General features: G+C 41.2%; 1 protein-coding gene across 1 annotated transcript; it reads right to left on the minus strand.

The window, feature by feature from the left end:
• Nucleotides 1-16,592: 16,592 nt before the first annotated feature.
• On the minus strand, nt 16,593-17,591 carry LOC139913129 (trace amine-associated receptor 1-like). Its single transcript, XM_071901086.1, has one exon. It carries the CDS (start codon nt 17,589-17,591, stop codon nt 16,593-16,595), a length of 999 nt encoding a protein of 332 aa, XP_071757187.1.
• Between the last annotated feature and the right edge of the window lie 505 nt (nt 17,592-18,096).

Genomic DNA, 18,096 nt, shown 5'->3' on the forward strand with positions numbered 1-18,096 from the left:
GGCCACTCTAAAATGTGCAGTTTTTATCACACAACACAATGCCACAGATGTCGCAAGTTTTGACTGCAGGAATGTCCACCAGAGCTCATGTTGCAGCATGATAATGCACGGCCCCATGTTGCAAGGATCTGTACACAATTCCTGAAAGCTGAAAACATCCCAGTTCTTGCACGGCCTGCATACTCACCAGACATGTCACCCATTGAGCATGTTTGGGACGCTCTGGATCGGCATGTACGACAGCGTGTTCCAGTTTCTGCCAATATCCAGCAACTTCACACAGCCACTGAAGAGGAGTGGACCGACACTCCACAGGCCACAATCAACAACCTGATCAACTCTATGCGAAGGAGATGTGTCGCACTGCATGAGGCAAATGGTGCTCACACCAGATACTGACTGGTTTTCAAAAAATGCATATCTGTAGCCCTAGTCATGTGAGATCCATAGTTCAGTGCCTAATAAATGTCTTTTCTCAAGATAAAACTGCACATTTTAGAGTGGCCTTTTATTGTGACCAGCCCAAGGCACACCTGTATAATAATCATGCTGTTTAATCAGCATCTTGATATGCCACACCTGTCAGGTGGATGGATTATCTTGGCAAAGGAGAAGTGCTCACTAACACGGATTTAAACAAATTTGTGAACATAATTTGAGAGAAATAGAGAAAAGTCTTAGATCTTTTATTTCAACTCATGAAAAATAGGAGCAAAACCAAAAGTGTTGCGTTTATATTTTTGTTCAGTGTATTATTATTATTATTTTACAGTTATTATTTTAGAGTTTTTTTACATTCAAGATTACAAAGCAATCACAACACAATCATCATATCATTGTAGTTTGGGCCAATACCTCTCCACAGGCATCAGAAACAGGGCAAAGGCAAGTAAAATACTTAAGGCCGTATGCATCCACTGAAGAATGCCTAAACGGAAACGTGCGTACGCACACCTGCACGCAATTTCCCCTTTATAAATCACAATTAACTTGAAATGTTGCGCACATGCACAAGCCTCATACTCCGCCCCTTAACTCCCAAAATTAACCGTAGATGGTTAATGAAACGCCCTGAATGAATACTGATGTGTATGTAAATGTGCTTGTCATTCCATGCTCTGTGTGACAAAATGGCAAAGCCGGAGCCAGAAGTAAAAGAGAAATGTCCCCGGCGGCCTCAGTTCGGGCAACACCAACCAGAAACAGTTTGTTGAGTGGCAACATGTCACAGCAGCAGTGAATGCTGCCAGCTCCGAGAGCCGGACTAAAAATACAAAATAAATTGTCCGATATAAAGGTTGATGACAAGAAACGCATTGCTGCGCAGCAGGAATGCGCACAACGCATTGTTGTGTCAGCGCCACCAGCGGGAAGAGGAGACACCGGAGGTCTCTCCTTTTGAATGTTTCACCTCGGTAATGGGGGAAACCCTATTTAGTGGTATTTTGCCAGAAAAACGGAACCACGCACTCAACATTTCACATTCATTTGATTTGAATAAAACGCATAGATAAGTTCTGTATTCTCGTTTTCTGACTCGGGGGATCAGACAGTGTGCGAACGGAGTGGTCCTCTTCAGCTGGCTGAAGAGGACGGCTTTGCGCTTGGCACCGGCGTCTCCAATGCGCCCTGTGCGCCATAACGCATCATTATTTATTACCTTGAGACATCCAGTCAAATTGCTTTACACCTTGAATTTAATTGTGACAAATTGGGTCTCTGCTAAAAGACTGTAATGTACTTACTAGACACTAATTCACACCAGGGGCGGCTGACCAATAGAGGGCGATAGGGCGCCGCCCTCCTTGAGCCACAATAATAATAATGATGATAATAATAAATTATAAAATTTTTCAAGACAGTTTGTAAAAAATAATAATAATGATGATAATAATAAATTATACAAATTTTCAAGACAGTTTGACCTGCCTCTGAATATCATAGTCCAATCAGCCGCAGCGTCAAGTCGAGTTCCGTGGAGTACCGAGCCTTTAGGGCAATTTCAGTCTGGTTGAAAATCGCCCAGATCGCTCTGATAGACTTTCATGTTAAGGCAATTTTTTTCTAACTGCAGGCACTGCAATGCAATCTCTATGGGTTCCGGGTGGGCTTGCACTAACGTGTTTTCGTCATACGTAACCTGGTGCATTCATGTGCTCCTCGGATGGTCCCATTTCCGTTGGGAAGTCGTTCTTCCGACTTCAATGTGTTCATGAGCTTTTAAGTCGTAATGTGGAAACAACATGGACGCTACAAAGAAGATGTGTTGTATTTTATTGTATTGCTTAGAGCATTTAAACAACACGTTGATAGATGTTTCTGTAACCAAGTATCTATTTGTTCCTCTTTAAATAGAAATAAATTAAAATGAGACCAGATTTAAATTGTACTGTAACTGGAAATTTATTCTGGGTCTGGTAGTAGTATGCTACCTAAGTCCAAAGTAGTGGACTGGAACGTATCTTCCTTCAAATAAATGTCAAGCTTTTCAGCCAAATGTTTGTCCTTTTGTTTCAAGTACACACACACAAAAAAAATAAAAATAAATTCTCTTCTGCTTCAATTTATAAGTTCTGACTTATCCATACAACATAAATGAATAACAGTATAGAGATAGTCGAAATATCAAAAATCAAGTTCTTTCAATGAACAATTAAACCTCCCAGAAAGGAATGTCTTTATCCTCGACTTGATACTTCTCGACCCGTGCGAGAACAGTCCCAGTAATCAGTCGAAACAAAACAAAAATTGGGTACCCAAAAAAATATTATAGAGCTCTATATCAAAAAAAAAAAACATGTTCTCTGATACTCAAGTGATCCAAGAGCAGAGGTAGGTGATGGTTGCCAACTCGTCTTCAACGTCCAAGGAGAATGACTGTCTCTATTGTCTCTATCAACTCCAGTCCCATCCATCAGCTAGCAGGAAAAACATCACAGAGAGCGGTGACTTGACAGCAAAGAAGGCTAGAGGCTGGCAAGTGGCAACACTTGGCTAGGTCTTCTCTCCTCTCTACCAAATTTGCAGGCAAGAATCCACAAGGAAGCAGCATGTCACGATGCAGAACTCGTTCCCTGCCCTCTCCATCCTCAGGCCTTACCACATAGACCGGAATATTCTCATCAGGCTGTTTGACCACAATGTGGACAACAGTTCCCCACCTGTCAGAGATTTTGTGTTTCTTTCTCAGGCTCAAGTTTCTTACAAGGACCCTGTCACCCATTTCCAGGGGCAGAGCGGTCACTTTGGCATCCCAACGTCTTTTGTTCAGTAGCTGCCTTCTCTCCGCATTTCTAGAAGCTAGTTGGTATGCATGTCTGAGTCTCTTTTTGAGCTCCTGCACGTAATGTGAATGTTGTGGGGTTGTGGCCCTGTGGACTAATGCCAAAACAAAGGTCAATTGGAAGGCGGGGCTGTCTTCCAAACATTAAAAGGAAAGGTGCTTCCCCAGTTGAATCATTTCTGGTGCACTTATACGCATGCACTAGGGGCCGGACATACTTCCTCCACTCCTCCTTTCTCTTGTCTTCCAGAGTTCCCAAGAGGTCGAGCAGGGTCCTGTTAAATCTTTCTACAGGATTGCCTCTCAGGTGGTATGGAGTGGTGCGAGACTTCATCCCAGAAAGTTTACACAGCTCTGTCACTACCCCTGACTCAAAACAGGCGCCTTGATCACTGTGTATTCGGCGAGGAAAACCATAGTGACTGATGAAATTTTCCCACAGTACCATGGCAACAGTCTTCGCTGTCTGATCTTTCGTTGGGTAGGCTTGAGCATATTTTGTGAAATGGTCGGTTATGACCAGTATGTTTCGGGTATCCCTGGAGTCGGGTTCTAAGGTCAGGAAATCTATACAAATAAGTTCAAGAGAACCACTAACTTTGATATTTGATATGGCTGCCCTTTGTGCTCTGGCCTTTCTCCTCACACACCTCTCACAGGTTTTACATTTTTCCTCAATGTACTGAGCCATCTTTGGCCAGTAAAACCTAGCTCTAGCTAGTTCCAAGGTCCCCTCAATTCCCATGTGCCCGGTCTCATCATGGATACCTTGGAAAGCTCGTTCTCTGAGACCACTAGGCATGACAAGCTGGTGGAAGGCTTCACCTCTCTGATTAAGAATTTTGCGGTACAACACCCCATCAACTAGGATTAGTTTTAATTTCTCTCGCAGGAGTAGCACCACTTCTGGCTGTTCAAGCCGCTTATCTATTGTGTCACTGTCTAGATCACTGGTTAAAATATCTTTAACACGGGCCAGATTTTCATCCTCTCTCTGTAACTGCTGCCAGTCGCCTGTAGACATCCCTGCGAGTGTTGGCTGGCCTGGCCATGGGAGCGGTTCCTCCAGGTTGTCAGGGACAGCACCCTCACTACATAACAGAGTTTCAATGGCAGGTATCTCATACTCATCTTCTGCACTTCCCTCTGAGATTGCAAGGACTTTAACACCGTGACGCATACACAGAGTGTCCATAGCCTCTCCATCAAGGACATTAAACTCCTCAGGGGACAGGCTAGCACGATCCATAAGACTCGATATTTTCCGATCCAACTCCACCGACTCTTCATCCTCTTGTGGGAGCTCCTGAGGCCGACGAGACAGCCCATCTGCATCAGCATTAAGCTTGCCAGATTTGTAGTGGATATCAAAGTTGTAGACTGATAGGGCGGCAAGCCACCTGTGGCTATTGCGTCAAGCTTGGCACTTGTGAGGACGTAGGTTAAAGGGTTATTGTCAGTCAGCACCTTAAAAGTAGCCCCATACAAGTAGTCATTAAATTTCTCACTTACTGCCCATTTGACCGCAAGAAACTCGAACTTGTGGGCAGGGTAATTTTTCTTGCTTTTGGAAAGCCCACGACTAGAGTAGGCCACCACTCGAGGCTGACCATCTTGGATCTGGTATAGAACCGCGCCTAACCCTGTTGTGCTAGCGTCAGTATGTACCACATAGGGCAGTCGCCAATCTGCGAAGCCAAGGACCGGTGCTGATGTCAATTTCTCGATGATAAGTTCAAATGCTTCCTGACAGCTATTGGTCCAACTGCTTGTAAGAGAAGGTGACTTTGTTCTTTTCCAGTGGCTCTGGCTTTTGTGTCTGGGAGCAAACTCTCCTTTCAAGAGGTCGTTGAGAGGCCTGACGATTCTGGAATAATCACGGACAAATCTCCTGTAGTATCCAGTGAAACCCAGAAATTATCTAAGTTCTCTAACAGTCTGAGGGCGTGGCCATTCCCCGATGGCTGTTACTTTGTCAGGATCAGGCTGGATTCCCTGGGCAGATATCACATGTCCCAGATATTTCACTTTTGTCTGGAAAAATTTGCATTTAGATGGGGATAATTTAAGCCCGAAGTCTGCAATGCGTTTCAGTACTTTCATCAGCCTCTCTTCGTGTTCCTCTAGCAAGTCTGAAAAGACTATTAGATCATCGAGAAAAGTAATAACTTCCTGAAGGTTTAATCCAGCCATTACTTTCTCCATAGTCCGTTGAAATGTTGCCGGTGAATTGGTCAGGCCCTGTGGCATTCTCCGAAATTGCCATGTACCAAAGGGGGTTGTAAACGCTGTCTTGGTCCGGTCAGATGGCTCCACCTCCAGCTGATAGTACCCACTTTTAAGATCGAGGACAGTGAACCATTTTGAGGCCGGCAGTAATGTGAATGTCTCCTCAATACGAGGCAAAGGATAGGCGTCCTTTTTAGTGAGGTTGTTCAGCCTGCGATAGTCTACAACCATTTGCAGGTCCCCGTTTTTCTTTCGAACAAGCACAATTGGGGAGGCATAAGGACTAGTAGATTCCTCTATAACGCCTGCTGCTAAAAGGTCCTGCAAATGCCTTTTGAGGTCATTAAAGTCTGCTGGTGAGACACGTCTTGTTCTTTCTTTGAATGGAACATGGGGCTCTAACTCGATACGATGAGTGACTCCTGAGACACTGCCAACGTCGAGTTCATGTCTAGAGAATGCATGTGGCACTTCTTTATCAACCCTAGTCTGTATGTGCTCTTTAAGCTGTAATGATATAGGGCTATCGCCAAAGTCGAGCTCCTGAGTCTCAATAGTATGCGGGGCCTCTTCAGCGGTAGAGACTAAGAGAGAGTGCGCCTGTAGTGTTTCAACATCTGGCGAGGCGTTAAGAGCAGAGGGTGCTACCGGTATAACCCAGTCAATAGGAGAGCACTCTGCAATGACAGTTTTTGGGTGCAAAGTGATGTCATGCTGGGACAGATTCTTCACAGCTAGCTTGAATTTATTATGAGATTCAGGTTTCACATCCACTATTTGGTCATAGATTATCAAGCCTCCAGGAGTAGGGAACTCCTCTGAACCACTGACAAGAGCTTGAAACTGATCACCTCTGGGCTTGGTGTGACAGATGCCCTTTAACACCCCCGTCTCACCTTGCTTTAACCGCACTGGTACTTTACTGCTGAGTGTCACACGTAGAACACGAGCACTCTCTGTTTGGGGTTTTGAGTTTTTACAGTACTCGGAGTATGCTATACTCTAGTTAGCCTGGATTGGTAAAGTCTTAAGAAACTGTGTTCCACCTTTCTTTATGCAGTCTTGTACCAACTGACGTAAGACATTAGTCCCGACAAGGAGAGGGACTTTCTCATTGTATGACTGATCCGGGCTCACTAATACTAGGGCAGAAACACGTTTGCCTGTACCACAAGCATGTTGGGGGAACTGAAGCTCCACTTCAATGTACCCTAAATATGGAACCTGTTGTCCCGCTGCTCCCTCAATTTCAAGTACTTTCCCAATTGTGTACAGCTGTCTATGGGATAGATGTCGGGAATAAAATGACTGAGATACAATAGTGACCTGTGACCCAGAATCCATCAAACAGTGACAATGAACTCCATCCATCCAAGCTTCATCCTCGCAGGGTTCTCCAACCAGACCATCAGGGATTTGAGTGACTTCTGCTTGCAATTGTGGGAGCTCATACATACAGTGGCCAGAGCAGGTGGAACTAGTTTGGCTGTGAGCTCCTGCTTGTTCCATAGCAGGAGCTCCTACATGTTTAAAGGTAGGCTTGACTGTGGGGCCACCTGTTGTTGTTGGCCCTGTCTGCTGTTGTGCCTCTCACACAATTTCCTTTGCACCAAAACAGCATTAGCTTGGTTAGTGCACTGCGGCAGCATGTGGGAGTCCTCTCCACAATTGTAACAGAACTTCCTGACTTTTGTGCGTTGTTCTGTAGGCAACACAGGAGCTGGTAAAGTCGTATTAGTGTTCTTAGATTTGTTTGAGGGTTTCTGCCAATCTTTTACATTTCTGGGTCGCTGCGTAGTTTGAGGAGATGTATTTTTCCTGTGCTCAGCTTCTAGTTGTCTGATCCTTTCTTCTAGTTGTTCCATAGTGGCAGCAACTGGGACCTTTGAGACATTACTGCTTGTGACCTCAGGCTCATCAATAGTCACAAGGGTTTTGGTATGAACTTTTGTTGGTGTGACTCCCATATGTCGCTTTCTTCTTACTTCCTTTAACTGGCTTTCTTTCTCATAAGTTCTGATTTTAAGGAGCAACTCTGAGAAGGTGGGTGTCATTTTAAAGGGATTGCTGAGCAGCTCTTTAAGGTGCAATGCAGTTATCAAACTATCATCCCAGCAGCCTCTAAGGAACTGCTTAAGTAACTGAGACTCAGCATCTTGCTTAGTCAAACCATTCCTCTCTATGACATCCTGTAGTAGTGTCTGAAGACGACGCAAATAATCAGAAGCTCTCTCTCCATTATTTTGGTGTGTCTCCAAGAATTGGATGTACAGTTCCTCCCCTCCTGTGACATTACCATAAACATTGTCCAGTTCCTGTAGGTATGTATGTGGGGGCGCTTGAGGACCAATGCCAAGGGCCACATTCAAAGCAGGGGTAAGTAAGCTGTCAAATAGCACACGACGCTGCTGCCCCTCAGAAAGAGTAATGTCGTTTAGCACTTGTTTAGCACAAAGCCTCCATACATTGTAGTCTACTTCAGAGGGCGGTTTTGGGAAATTGCCTGAAAATGGGCGTAGCTCTTTGACAGTGGAAGTATACGGTTGTGAATCATGTTTCACAATGTGTTTGACAACAACATGTTGAACATCTGCAGGTACAGGGATGACGAGGGAGGAATCGCCTTTAGGGGGCTGTGTGTGGCCTGCGACATGGGCAGCATCACTGGTAGCCTCAACTAAAGGGTCAGAGGAAGGCTGTGGTTAAGGCGATGGGCAGGAGTTGATGTTACAGGGCCCTTGTTACTTTCCATTTTTTCACATATATAACTTGCTGCACTCTGGCTCAAGGTAGTGGGGTTGACATTATAGGTGATGGCCAACTCATTGATCTGCTCTTTAAAATTGACTGTCATATCGTCAATTACACGAGCAACGGGCACTAGCTTATCACTTGGTGGTGCCTCATCTACACTATCTGTGCAGTATTCTCCTACCAGAACAACCTCCCAGTGAGGACCATCATCATTAGAGAGCTCCCCTTCCACAAGCATTGGGGTCATAGTCTCACTAAACTGACACAAAATGGTATTGGAAAGGCCATCAAGGCTTTGAATCTTCACTACATCATCTACTATGCATCATCTACTACTACATGCATCATCTCTCGGAGAAGGTCAAAAAGCATGAAACATCGAAGATGCATATGGACAGTTGCCTGAAACTTTCGGCTTTCGGGAGGGTCAACATTGCCACACAGTTGGACGAGAGCTACAGGATAGCTGTGCGTCGTCACAACGACGAGGTGAGCAAGAACCGCCACATTCTAGCCCGTCTTATCGACTGTGTGAAGTTTTGTGGAGTGTTCGAGTTAGCCTTGCGAGGCAAAGATGAAAGTGCGGGCTCCAGCAACCCTGGGATTTTTCGTGGACTGGTCGACTTAGTGGCGTCGCTAGACGAGGTGTTTGAGGAGCACTTGAAAAATGCCACAGTCTTCAAGGGCACGTCAAAGACTGTGCAAAATGAGCTGATTGATTGCATGCTATCAGCCATCAGGGAACGTATCATGGAGGAGGTGAAGTCAGCTAGATTCGTAGCAATCCAAGCAGATGAGACCACGGACGTTTCTACACAGACTCAGTTGGTGCTTGTGTTGAGATACATCGACGGGAACCAGGCTGTGCAAGAACGTTTCTTTGAATTTGTCCCTATCTTGGATGCAACGGCTGACTCGATTGCCAGTGCGATTTTGGAGAGACTGAACAGTCTTTTCACTGACGATGACAAAGGTACACTCATCGCGCAAGCATACGACGGGGCCAGTGTGATGAGGGGAGAGAGGGCTGGTGTGCAGCAAAATAATAAATAATGTAATAGTGAAATAATAAATGTAAATAGTGAGTTATATGATTGCACTTATTATATCTCCCCAATAGTTGAATCTTAAATAGTTTTATTCATTGCACATTATCAGCCCCAGTGCCACTGTTCTTTATTCTGCTCTATAAAGTAGTTGCCTTTACATCCAAAGGTGTCTTGAGGGTGAACTGATAAATGGCAACCCATCTGTTGATGATCACTGTGGAATGTTCATTCATTGTAGAGCCAAACTCATTATTCAAGACATTGACAATGAACTCCAGGATGTAGCTGTCCACAAATACTGTACAGTATGTAGCCTAAGGAACAATCCTTGTCTTATGTATGTTGTCATCTAGTGGTTACTATGTGATGTGCACTGTAACTGTAATAAGTAGTAGGCTATGTCTACGTTCATTTCTGTTTAATCAGAACACAACTAGCTACAAAATACATTTTCTAGATTTGCTGCACCTAAAATGAAATGTTATCTGATGAAGACTGAATCAGATTATTGTGAGTGTCATTTTATTTGATTAATGGTAAAGCAGGTCTCTCTTCACATTCAAAAGTATTTGTGAGGGCAAACTGATGACAATTTATCTGTTGATGACCACAGTGGATTGTTCAGTCATTGTAGAGCCAAACTATTTTATGCAAGACATTTACAATGAACTCCTGGATGTAGCTGTCCACAGGTACTACAGTATGTAGCCTAAGGAACAATCCTTGTCTTATGTTGCTGGTGGTATCGCTACGTGAGGTGACCAGAAAAAACAAATTGTACAATGCAATGTGACAATGTCAAGTTAGCTAGCTGACTTAGGTTAATTTACCCATTGAACGGGTCACTTTAGCCATCATCGCAACAATTGCCCCCCCTGAGAAATTTGGCAGGAGCCGCCACTGGTGACTACAAGCAATCATGCTCACATGAAGAGAAAATATAGCTATGCTACCTTTCTTTGCTGGATATACATCATTAGCCTATAATACATTTTTAATGTAGCCCACTTCAACTATTATTATCATTAATTCATTATACACATCAACTGCAACTCTTGGCTTCACTCATCTGATAACATGAATCCAATATTTATAGAAAACTCATTAAAATAGGATTAGTGTTTATCTATCACTTAAACAGTACCATTAGGCCTACTTCTATGTTTACTCTTATATCCCTTTTCCCTTTTTTTGGCTGCCATCCTAGAGTGAAACGCTGTTGTTAGTTCTAATATCAAAACATACAGCCACACGCTGACTAGTGTTGAAAGGTTCAGCTCTTTTATAAGAGTCGGATCTTCATGAGTGACTCAGTGAAAAGATTCGATCAATTGACTCTTTCGTTCATTTGATTCAGTTGGCCATTATGCACGGTGAGAGAGGAAAGACTTCCGGTGAACAATGAACGAGAGTGAAAAGTGTGGGTTGGTTCCATGATTCTCGGTCGTGAACGATGTAGGCTAGTGTCTATCCAGTACCGCTAGAGGGCAGCCTATTCATAAGAGTGGAAACACAGAGTCTTCGAATAAATGAGAAACATGTTGATTCAATCACTGACAACCATGTGGATTAGAAGAAACAAATTCCTTTATTGCTCCGGCTCTACTGACAAACAAACATTTTAGCATTTAAATGGTGAGGCCGTCTGATTGTAGCCTACTCAAAAGGAGTGAAACACAATAGCCTAAGCCAAACAAATAAAAAACAAAGTGTTTATTTTCAAATCTATGCAAACAAAATAGATTATGATAATTAATAATGGCACAGAGATGATTAGGATACACACAGTAGTTTAGGGTAGGATGTAAATGACTGGACTGAATTTTCTCTAACTTGAATTTGTGAAATGATCTAAATTATTTACTTAGGTGGAAGAATGCAAAGTGAATTAGTCAGTCAGTCAATTACTTTGTAAAATGACATACATAACTTCTCTGACTGCTTATTTGGTTGTAGTGTAAACCTATCCATCATCACCTCATTCATCATCGTTCTCGACTCGCGAGTCGAGAGGAGGAGGCCGTTTGCCTCTGCTGCTTTGCCTTCCGCCTATGCTTTTGGCGCATGCGCGACTCGCAGCTGAATTTCTCCAACCTGCTCTCACCAAGGAGGTTCTATATTCTCACTCACACAGATCTCGTTCGCGACCTGCAAAGAGAGACTCAATTCTTTGAATGGCTGCGTGTGGCGCTGCGGAGCCGTGAACGAACGACTCATTTGGCAGAGTGGGTCATGACTCCCAGTTCCTTATGAAGATTCGGTCACCACGAACGAATCGTTCATCACTAACGCTGACAGGACGCTTGACCACAAGCTGCTGAGTCAGTGCTGCTAGCTGTTAGCAAAATACAGTTGAAACTGGAAACAAACAAGTCACCAAAACAGCGACTGTCTTGTATGAGGAAATTAATTATTTAATAATTTAGTATGTGAATTAATTCATAATATTGTATAAGGTTTATTCAGTGAATATGTAATGTTAGCTGACGACCTGAGTCTGACCATACTTACATTGTGTCGTCACCAGCACACTGCACAGCTGGCTCTGCTTTGATTGGCTCTGCTCGGCCAATCCAAGGGCACGTTCAAAGTTTGCACTGTTTTGCTATGGGGCAAAATGTTTTCCGGTTGAGCGATAGTTCAACGCATTACTGTTTCCTTTTAAACTTTCTATTTGCTACATTTTGGGGCAATTGAATGTGCCCAAGGTAGCGTATGTGACAGGAGCAAAATGGGTTAACCCTTTGTGGAGCCAATAAAATGTTTTCACTGAAGACTTATGATCATTGATCAGAATTACTGGTAGGGACAATTAAACAGGCCATCGAAAGTGGTAGGGACATGTCCTTACCGTCCCTACCTAAAATTACGCCCATGGTTATAGTCTTTTTATATCATGACTGTCAACAACAAAAGGTTATAGCTTTAACGGCCTCTAAAAAGCAAAGGACTTATCTGTCTGTCAGTTATGTAAAAAAAAACAAAAAAAAAAACAATATTTGCCTCCATCTCCTGCATGCTTGTATGTATGTAATCTTTCCTGATATTATTATAACACTATATGAAAGGAATACACAACTACATAAAACACTGTAATTCCAAGATGTAAATCTGTACTTATTCATATTCATATTATTGTTGTTGTTGTTATTATTATTATTATTATTATTATTGTGTGGAATAAATGAGATTAACCAAACTAGATAGCTTGGTTGGAAGCCTACCATAACCAACAGCTGTTGTCACATCAGACCTGTGACAAACCCACGTCATTAACATCCGCCGTCGCATAATTACGTAGCCTAGTGTAAGTGCAGTCGGATTCTCTTAGCACCGCGGTTGTCTTTTCCTAAGTCCTTATGAATTCTCCTTCACATCTTTCCTTGACCTCATGACGTTTTCCAATGAGGTCAAGGAAAAGTGGTTAGGAATAGGAGTTAGGACATATTTTTTTGACTATTCGACCGCAGCCGTGAAGAAGTCAGTGTGTGTGCATCTCCGACAGCTATCCATATAGCAAAAATAATAATCTAAATCTAAATAATCTAAAAGGGTTAAAAAGGCATTTTTCATTTCATCTCGACTTCAAGTAAAAATACGGAAGCGGGACTTTTTTTCGAATTATGTTTTATTCTTTCAAGTATCAATATCCAACTTTATGTGGATTTCTTAACACTTTTACTGTCTCAATGTCAGAATAGTTTTCAAGAGACAGGCTACCACATTTAGCATGCTCTCCAGGCTGAATGGAGAGCAAACAGGAGGGACGAAAGTAACAATGATATCGTAACGCTGGGTTATGGACATTGAAGCTGGCGGGGGGATTTATTAGAGACAGGAAGGGGCTAAGTACAAAATGTTATGTGTTCATGTGTTGCCGGCATATTTCATTGGAGGGACGTGTTCACCGTAGTGGCCCAGGTAAGAAGGTGGAGACTAGGAAAGAAGAGTGTGTGGTATTGTTTTTCTCCTGAGCTGATAAGGTTACTAAAGTTGCTAAATTGTTAGCTTACCTTATGAGAATAACAGGCTAGTCAGTGAGACTGGCCGCCCTTTTTGTTGTTTTCTGGGAGCACCTCCGACTCCGGGTAGACTGTTCGCTGTGGCAGGGAATAAATCTGGGCTCGCTTGAGCTAGCAAAAGGAATTACTGTCTCACTCTCCTTCTTTCTGACTACTAGCCACGTCACAGTGCTACAATATATTTTCATAGCTAAGCTGCAAGTTCAGCCTGATTAGTTAATTGAAATAGAATTGTCAACCTCAGCCACTAAATACTTTGGTAGAAAATGAGAAAATAGGATGCTTGTTGCCATTCATTTGTATCATACGTCAAAATATTGTGTTAACGCAACATTGGTAACTTGATGCAAATAATATTTAGGCTATGTAGTCTAATATGTTGGCTTGGTGAATTGGCACAAATATAAAACTGGGTCTGCAAGATTCGTTGTTAAAAGTCAACAGCATTAGATCACAAACAAATAATCATAAGACGCATCTTACACGCTTTCTGACAGCTGTTACTTTCGCAGCTGTGTTACTTTTGTCCCACACGGGCGGTACGAAAGTAACACAGCGCAAGTTGTGTTCTCCGTCTGTTTATGTCCAGATCATTTAACTCAGAAACATACGGAAAGTTGCATCTGAAAGAGGACACATGCATGTTGTTTCTTATGTAATATGGTATTTATTACTCTCACCATACCGGAGTAAACTGGGAAAAAGTAAAAAGTGTTATTTTTTAAACAAAGGACATAGATTGGAGGACTTAAAATGTATAGGCATTGAGAAAGTAAGATTGGATCGCACAGGGGGTAATCACGAAAATGCCTTATTGAAAAGGGAATGTTTTTGTATACATACCTTAAATACATTGCATCCTAATGGGTTAAATGAGGAATGCAATGCTTTTTATGAATGAATGGTACTTGAGGTTGGGCTCCCGTGTGAATATAGTAGCCTAATGCTTAAACTCAGTGACTATTGGGATGTCTGATTTATAAACGGCTGACCACCAGATGTCTTCAGATATCCCATCGTTTTTTGACATGTATATTTTTTCTGATATTTTGTATAATTTCTTGACATGTTTTTCTGTACACATTTAATATTGTAAATAGAATGAATGACCCCTGGTGTCTACATCAGGAACCACATGTTGAAGTATATCTTATACCAGGTATTTAAAAAGCAAGACCTTCACATAGTGATTTTTGGTGTGAGGATTAGAGCCATCATGTCAAAATGGTAGAGGTATTTTGAAAGTTGTATCTGCATATATTAAATACTTTGAAGCCTCTTATTTTGTTGATTCAATGTTGTAATGAGATCATGTTGAGATGATGAGATCACCTGTGTCTTTCCACACACCTGTGACAACTAAGTTTCCCTACATATAGAGGAAAAAGATTAGTTACTATTAGACACTGATGAAGGCCGGAGGGCCAAATCACATAATGTCATCTGTTCATATTTTAGAACATATTTTTACATTTACATATTGTGGAGTAGTGCTGAGAAGTTAAGCGTTGTCCTGTGTCAGTAGACGTAAAACTAGAAATACTTTGGGATCATGACAGATCTTCCTTTTGTCCATTCTGTTCTTACAGAAACTGAAGGCAAATCAAGGCTGCCATACGCCGCAAGTCTTAGATGAGTGATAAAGAGGGGTCCAGCCAAAAGCCATGGCGATTATTGTTTTAAAAGGTATATAAAGGACAGTTCTAGTGTGATTGCAGTTTTTGCTCATTTCCTGCCTTCCCTTACTCTTTTACATCATTGTAGATCGTTGCGACGTTTCAGTCATCGGACCTTCATCAGGCCAACGGTTTGCCTGATGAAGGTCCTATGACCGAAACGTCGTAATCAAGTATTATGCAAGTGTAGACAGTGTGCAGGCTTAGATTTCTTTATCTACACACAAAGTATAAAATAAGTTCTTTCAATTTAACACAATTTTAGTATATAAATATATTTATATAATATAATATATAATATATTTATAAAAGTATATTTTATCTACACATTTTTGAGTGTGTTGGACCTAATCGGTTACTGAGTACACCACAAAAGCTTCTCCATTTCTGATTATGTTCTGATTGTATTTCTGGAATCATTCACTTTTCACTGTATGGCAATGGAAATGTTTGTTATGTTGTTGTCCGCACTAGGGTTTAACCTAATTTAGCATCACTTTGATAGTCTCTTTGCCAATGTGAGGCCTGTTACTAAAAATCTGGAAGTGACACCTGAAGCCTCAGTGTCAATGAACAAGTAAAAAGAGTTGCTCACTCTTGCTTAATTCAGATAATTGTTGAAATTAAATATTGGCTTACTTTTCTTGTCTATTTGTTGTCCCTGCTTTGCTTTGTCTCATTTAGAATAATTCAACTCCCTTCTAGATAATAAATCCTTTTGCCTTCTGATTGTAGCAAGTCTACATTTGCTACCTAATTCCCTACGAGCCAGTTTGCAGCCTGAGATCCTCAGGCAGGACATTCCTAATCATTCAGAAGTTCAGGTCAAACACTAAAGATGAGGTTTAGAAAGAGAAAGAGTAAAGATTACTTTAAAATGACTTTCCAAAACAAACTTTTACAGACAAGTTTTGCTGTACCTTCTTTCCATTCTATTCTTGTTTGTTCTATGTGTATGTAACCTTGTAATTCATGCCTAGCATTTTACTGTTTGTCTTATTTACTTTTATTGTTGTAACACGTCTTTGAAACACAAAACACAAGTAATATTTATTATGTATGTTTATTATATTTTCATATAAAATAAAATATATGATGCACCAAATGCTCTGTTATTTCTTCATAAGAGTTATTTGTTATATTTCCCTTTAACAAAGCAGATTTTCACTGTCATTAAACCAAATATTCCTTTTTTTTTTTTTTTTACATCCTCTGTTTCAATGGATGTTGTGTTTATTTTCTGACATTACCTTAACTGGAATTATAAAATGCAAAATGATCTATTCTTAATATTGTATGAATTATATTACTGTTGGTTACGTGGCATAATTGATAAGCAGCTTCATACAATATTGTTTGTCTGAAGCTGCATACAATTGCTTCCAGTTTTATATTTAGTAGGTTTCTGTTATGTTGTCACTTATTGTTTATTTTAATTTATGGATGTACATGCATGATTACATAAGCTATACTGTTCAAGGGGCTATAGACAGTATATCTCTGTGTACTGTAATCTACACACTGATGTGCCAGCATTTATAATTCTTCACATCATTATTTCAGTACTCCAAACAATAAGTCAAAACAGTTTTGAGTTTGCAAAATCACCTTGAAATATTTTGCCGGAGATGATCATTCTGAAAGCCGCCCGGAACCAGCTGTAAAAGAATGCATAAACAAATGGATTGATCATTGAATTTGACAATCCAACCCAATGAAGTGTTTCACTCACAGGACCTGGTGTTGAATAATTATTCAAAGGTCGCAAGGTGACACAAAGAAAGAAAGGAGTCCAACAGATCAGAAAAATTCCCATAACGATAGCCAGAGTTTTTGTGGCCTTTCTCTCCTTCTTACTGACATATGCTCCAGACTTTATGCTCTGACAGTTTGTGTTCTGGATCCTGACTGCCTGTCTCTGTGCCACCAGGAAAATCTTTAGGTAGATACTGAGCATTATGATTGCTGGGAGAAAAAATGAGAAAAAACTTGACATAACGAGTGCAATTGGAAAAATAATTGTAAAACACGTAATGTCACATTTTCCAGGATTAAGTCCCAGAATTGTTGTGCCTAGTCCAACTAGGGCAGAAACACCCCAGTTCACCAGGATCATGACCCCAGCAACATGACCATTTATTTTAGTTCTATATCTCAAAGGCTGACACACTGCATAATATCTGTCAACAGAAATACAACATAAGTTCAGAATAGAAGATATACACAGTGAAATATCAACACTAAGCCGTATCTTACAAAATAAATCTTCAATATACCAACATTTGGTTGCAGAGTATTTCATGCTGAAAGGCAAAATTACAGCCCCTACAAGGAAGTCAGACACAGCCAGAGAGAGGATGAGGTAGTTAGTTGGAGTGTGGAGCTGTTTGAAGTAAATGATGGAAGTGATTACAAGAAGGTTACCACATATTGTGAGAACAGATACTGAGCCAAGGAAAATGTATAACAATAAACGTATTATAAAAGGGACGATTGCTATTATGCACGTACGTTTACCTGGTACATCACAGACACGTATGTCCTTAAACAAATCGGTCTTGTTTAATTCAGATTCCATGCTTCCTGGTTCCTGCAATTCTGCTAAAGAGTGTATTCAGTTTTCCATAATTGATCATTAATACTGAGACAATTGCATTCACACTAATATTTCTTTCTGCAAGAATACAATATCAATATCTATACAATATCAGTTTACTATCAGTCATTTTCAGTTTGTTTTAGCACTCCATAAAGTTCCATACCATGCCTGTTAACCACTCTGGATGGTTCATGCATCTACGTTGATGTGATTCCTTGCTCTCTGTCCCACTGAGCAGTACCTTTGGATTTGACTTCCATATTTATTAATCCCTAGCTTATTACCATAATTAATAAAATATTCGGTTGACCAATCAGATGTGGGGAAACTATGTGTTTTGTTTGCATGAGATGCCATAACAACAGATGATGACAAGAAGATATGATGAGTAATTATGCACTCATTATGTGTGTGTGTGCGTTTGTGTGTGTGTGTGTCCCCAAAACCCATAAAAAATTCTAATGATGCTTTTTTTCTTTTCTTT

Source organism: Centroberyx gerrardi, chromosome 18 (genome assembly GCF_048128805.1).
Source record: "Centroberyx gerrardi isolate f3 chromosome 18, fCenGer3.hap1.cur.20231027, whole genome shotgun sequence".
In the NCBI taxonomy this organism is placed as follows: domain Eukaryota; kingdom Metazoa; phylum Chordata; class Actinopteri; order Beryciformes; family Berycidae; genus Centroberyx; species Centroberyx gerrardi.

Excerpts from the sequence above, each read along its gene's own strand:
- LOC139913129 (XM_071901086.1), bottom strand. The coding sequence starts at position 17,591 with ATGGAATCTGAATTAAACAAGACCGATTTGTTTAAGGACATACGTGTC.